The sequence below is a fragment of the Numenius arquata genome, chromosome Z, assembly GCF_964106895.1.
Source record: "Numenius arquata chromosome Z, bNumArq3.hap1.1, whole genome shotgun sequence".
Lineage (NCBI taxonomy): Eukaryota > Metazoa > Chordata > Aves > Charadriiformes > Scolopacidae > Numenius > Numenius arquata.
In genome coordinates, this window is record NC_133616.1 from 78,185,955 (window position 1) to 78,191,428 (window position 5,474).

At 48.5% G+C, this 5,474-nt stretch overlaps 1 protein-coding gene across 1 annotated transcript; it reads right to left on the bottom strand.

Moving 5' to 3' along the window:
- RPS23 (ribosomal protein S23) lies at nt 1–3,086 on the bottom strand. Its single transcript, XM_074166505.1, has 4 exons — nt 3,041–3,086; nt 2,607–2,766; nt 1,810–1,930; nt 1–1,405 (listed from the first exon to the last, which is right to left on the bottom strand). Exons 1-4 carry the CDS (start codon nt 3,042–3,044, stop codon nt 1,259–1,261), a joined length of 432 nt encoding a protein of 143 aa, XP_074022606.1. The 5' UTR covers nt 3,045–3,086; the 3' UTR covers nt 1–1,258.
- Nucleotides 3,087–5,474: the final 2,388 nt, after the last annotated feature.

Genomic DNA, 5,474 nt, shown 5'->3' on the forward strand with positions numbered 1-5,474 from the left:
AAGCTCTGGCTTGCATAGTATTTATTAAAGTTAAGAAAAATGTCACTCAAACAGTATCTACACCAAGCCACTGAGAAGACAGGCAAAACCAAAGGAGTAGTATGTAACACTTCAGGCTTTGAACAAAAAACAACCACCACCCCAACAACCGGCCAACCTTTACGTATTTATGTGATAGTCGGAAAGAAAAAGTAGTTACCCTGTGCTCCTCAGAAGCAATCGATGTCTCTTTGTAGAGTACAGCCGTACTTTATAAAACTGCAATTACCTCTCTAAAAACTGGTAACACTGAATGCCTAGCAGGTCACGTTAGATCTAACAAGAGTTGCAAGATCTGATCTTGCTGCCTGACAAATCCCAACAGTTATATTCCACCTGTAATGTCCTGTAATTCCCGCTCCAGACCTTTACTGACAGAGGAAAACAAGGAAACACCAACTCTGCTGTAAGATCTGGCAGTAAACTCATTACGCCCCCAGCCCCTTCCACTGCAGAAGCCATCCTCAACTACACACTGACTTGTGATGGTGCAACCCCCTTAGGACCATTAAGGCTGTGACACCAAATACTCCACTTTCACTTTCACTGCACATGTCAGCTGTATGGGGCCACGCGTGCCAGGCTTTATGTAGGCAAACACTGGAGACCTTTCCCTTCCCCTACAGTGCACCTACTTCCTTAGGTCAGAGAGGAGCCCAGCATTGGTGCCACACATGGACTCAAGCTTCAAAATCTTTATGGTTCTGCACAACAGGCAGCAGAACAATCCAGAAATTGTTCTACTGGGCCCTTTTTGTGACAGCTCTGGGGAAGAAAGGGTTCACGAGGCGAGAAAAGCCTCAGAGGGATCCCGACAGCAGGACACTCGCTACTTTATAAAGCTGAAGCAGCCTTCGTGAAGGCCCCAGCAATCAGGGACAGTCCACAAACCACTGAAAAAGCACCCTTTAATTCTACGAAGTAGCCCCTCAGGTGTCAGGCAGCCAGATGGGAACACAAAGGTGAATTTGGAAATGCGGTGCTTTTCATGCTCACCTGCCGGTTATAAAGATGCTCTGGTTGGCTTCTGCCATTCTGCCAAGAATTTCTTACAGAAGGAAAAGCCAGCTGCCAACAGCAAAGAAACACAACAGGCCCCAAGGTCTCCGAGGTCCATCACTTGCAGACAGACATTAGAAAATGCTAAGCCTTTAATAACAAGCACAGAAGTTTTTCCAATCAAAAATTTTATTGACATTCCTGGTAAATTAATCTAAATTTATGATCTTGGTCTCTCCTTCTTGCCCTTGTACAAGGCCAACAGGGAAACATTGGCTACTTTGACCACCTTGAAGCGAACTCCAGGAATGTCACCAACAGCGTGACCCTTCCGACCAAAACCAGCAACCAGAACTTCATCGTTCTCCTGCAAGGAAAGACCACGCAGTTACAAAGGTACAAACATTACACCTCCATGCACTTCTGAAATGGGTAACATTAGAAACAAGTCTAGGGGGTGGCTCAAATTTAAAGAAAGGGTAGAAATACCGAAGGCTATTGATAGATATATATTAGTAAAAGGCTGCTATCCCCTTCAGTGTTTTGGAGAAAGGAAATGTAAGCCCAGGTAACATTTAGGTTGCAGCACAGGTGAGAACTGGCTTTACCAAGGGGGGGGAAGTACAAACACATCTCTCCGATTTCCCAGCTGCCACTGCAGCTGTAAGCTACACGTAGTACAGAACGGCACGAACCCTTGTCTAACCATCCCCTAAATCCATCAATTATGTGTTTCTTTACCGTGACATACAATTGCTTCTCGAGTATTACCTCAATGAAGTTCAGGCAACCATCGTTGGGAACAAAAGCCGTTATTTTTTTGCCATTTTTGATCAGTTGGACTCTAACGCATTTCCTGATGGCAGAGTTGGGCTGTTTAGCTTCTACTCCACTAAAACGGAAGCACATGGAAATAAATCAGCAATAATCAGTTCGATGAGCTAACAGATATGCATTAGACCACCATGAATTACTGCACTGCTTTCTATTAAGTGCAAGTTGTATTTGTTCTTCACAACCAAAACCTATCAGTTATCTATTTAGAACTACCCAATATATGGAAGCCCAGTTCCTAAGCTAAATAAAAATTTAAAAGTAATCACCTACATACACATACTAATTTAATAAATAAAAATGGGGGTGAGGGGAAGGGAGAAGAGCAACATCTTGGAACCCTGGCAGTGTCCTAAAAAAAGGCCAGAAGACCAGCAGATTGGATCTTTAACACAAGGCACACACACAAAACCTACCCTCCCAAATCCTAAACTGAGTTAAGTGATACTTTTACTCTTTTGCTTCCAAATAAGCTAAATTTTTCAAGTGTCGTGTATGAAAAAGACACCTTTCAGCACTGCGACTCAGAAAAACGAACCACGTTTTCCATCTACCCCATAGAAGCTAAGAGAAATACGCCACATTACAGGTAGCAAAACCCCTTGCACGTTTAGAAAATACAACGGCTTCGCAGTGCTTTCTTTCTCGACCTCCCTCCCGAAGGCCTCATTTTCCGAGGGGACTTTCCGGGGCACCCAGATGCCCCACTCTCCCCCCCGCCGAGCTCTACCCACACTTTCTCCAGGACGATCCCCTTGGCGTGGGAGGCGCCGCCGAAGGGGTTGGCCTTCAGCGCCGTGCCCAGGTGGGCCTTCTTGTACTGCTTGTCGTGCCACTTCTGGTCCCGGCGGTGGCTGCGGAGCTTGCGGGCGGTGCGGAGCCCTCGGCACTTCCCTGCGGAACAAGGGCAGTGAGGTATGAGAGAACGGTGAGGGTTAAGGGGGCCGCTCACCCCCACCCCGGGTCCCTACGGCCTGGCCACTCCCGAGGCGCGGCGGCGGCGTGGAGGGTAATGGCGGCCACGCTACCGCCCAACCCAGCGGTTCAGGGAGGATTCAGAGCCGGCTGTAGGCTCCAGGGAAGTGGGGGGGGAGCGCTATGGACCCCCCCCCCATGGTGTCCCCACCACCTCATCCCCGGCCCGGCCGTCCCCCGCCGCGGCGCTCACCCATCCTTCCCCGCCGGCTGCCGAGCGCGAAAGAGAGAGGTCCTTCCGCGCCGCGCCGCCTAGCTGCGCCCGCGAGGACCCCGCCGCGGGCTGCCCAGGCCGCGCCTGACTGAAAATCCCGCCCGGCACCGGATGGGGCGACCCTGCCCGGCTCCGCGTGGCCCGGCTCCGCGTGGCCCGTCCCCCCCCTGCCCCGGGGCGGGAGGCAGGTCTCCTCAGCAGGCAGTGGCGCCTCGGTTCAGGCGGCGGGGGCGGTGTTTAACTTGTTTAATCCGTTTGCTGTGGGGGTTGCTGAGCTCGCAGGGAGCAGGGCGGGCAGGGGGTGCGGTGCGTCAGCCGCCTGCCCGGGGTGAGGCAGCGGGAAAGGCGCGTCAGCTCCTCTGAGGAAAGGAGGTGCGAAGGACGTCGAGGGCCGGGTCGGCTTCGCCAAATGGCGCCTATGCGACCCTCCCCTGTAGCACTGGGGAGGCTTGTGGTACTTCCCACGTGGAAGGAGCCACGCTGCGAGGGCTGGAGCACCTCTCCTGTGAGGACAGGCTGACAGAGTTGAGGTTGTTCAGCCTGGAGAAGAGAGGGCTCCAGGGAGATCTTAGAACCCCTTCCAGTACCTAAAGGGAGCTATAGGAGAGATGGGGAGGGACTCTTATCAGGGCTGTAGTGATAGGGCAAGGGGTAATGATTTTAAACTGGAAGAGGGTATTTAGATTAGATACTAGGGAGAAGTTTTTCACTATGAGGGTGGTGAGACGCTGGATTGCCCAGGGAAGCTGTGGATGCCCCATCCTTGGAGGAGTTCAGGACCAGGCTGGATGGGGCTTTGAGCAACCTGGTCTGGTGGGAGGTGTCCCTGCCCAGGCCAGGGGGGTTGGAACTCAGATGGTCTTTAAGGCCCCTTCCAACCCAAACCATTCTATGATTCCCATAGTAAAGAGGAGCAGAGGATGACTCCCACACTTGGAACAGGCATGGAGCAGTCTAAAAGCGAGGAGGGCATGGCGGCATCGGCTGTCTTCTGTGTGGAGTGGCCTTAGCTGCAGCTCAGTGGGCCTGTCCTTCAGCAGTGGTCTTAGAGGTCACCTCAGTTCCTCTACATCATCATCACATGCCTACCAAGCTGTTCCCAATGCGAGCAAAAGCAGAAGTCTCTGGTACGGTGTATTTAGGGTGAGCGAGGGGGATACCAAGGAGCTGTGGCAGTGGCTGAGCCAGGGTTTCTTATTTCCAACTTCTGCTTAAATAACTACATTGCCCCTAAGGCTTCTGGTGGATATATGCCACAGTAAAGTCCTGTAACAGAAACAAGCTGAAATTCTGAAAGCTGCTGTTAGTCCATACTGCCAAACTCTAGCAGCTAATCTGGAGATGCCAACTTAACAGGCACAGCAGCCTCGTTCAAGCAGTCAGTCCACTTCCTGAAAGAAAAAGTTATGAACGTTCTCTTGCCTTTTGGGGATTTCTGTGAAGGGGCAATATTTAGATCTATGTGTCTTATATTAACACAACCTGTGTTTAAAGGTTAAACAGAAAATACACGCTTTCTTGCAGGGGCGTTGTTACATTCAACCTGGATAGAATAAATAATCAAAAAGCATTAAATAATAAAGACCTCATCAAAACCAAACAAAACCCAGAAAACCCAGTAACATTTTTAGCAGCAAACATTATTATAAAAACTCTTTAGAAGATGCAATTCCACTGTGGAGAATGCAATCTCTATTTGGTAATTTTAAGAATCGGGAAGTTAATCTTCTAAAAATGCTAGAGCTTTGCTTTACAATCTTAAGAATATTAGGAATACTTATTACTTGAAAGCTGACTAGGAAGGGAATTGATGAATAAATAAAATGTACTGAAACAAAGGCATTTAGTGGACAAATATTCAATAACATGTTAAGATGTAGGAAAGATGATTTGAGATGATGTTACTGCAGGTTTTTGTATTTTTTTTTTTAAATTTTAGTAGGACTTCGGGACACTTCTATTACAACATTGTTTCTTCATTTAACCATGTTCTTCAAAATTAGTGTTGTTTGTTTAATCCAAAACCAAAGAGAAGTGCTCAGGTTTAGTTAGTGTCATCCGTTGCAAAAATGTTCACTCAGACATATCACCTAGTGTTTAGTGACACGCAGAGGATATATTTGTATATGCATACTATTTATTATGGCATAGAAAAGCATACAAAAATTATCAAATTAAAATGTTTTTTTAGTACTTATGGTGGTGCATCCCTGCCCTGGGCTATGCTGTGATGTCAGGACCAGCCAACACTGTGTTCTTGTGTTGGTGCAGATGCAGTGGGCTGGGACGATCTAGAACTTTCTTAGAATTTTGGTTGCAAGTGCAATGAGGTGGGACAACTAGGCACCCCCTAACCATACCTGAAACTCCTGCTACATGGATTGCAGCCTGCTCTGGAAGGTACCGGAATTAC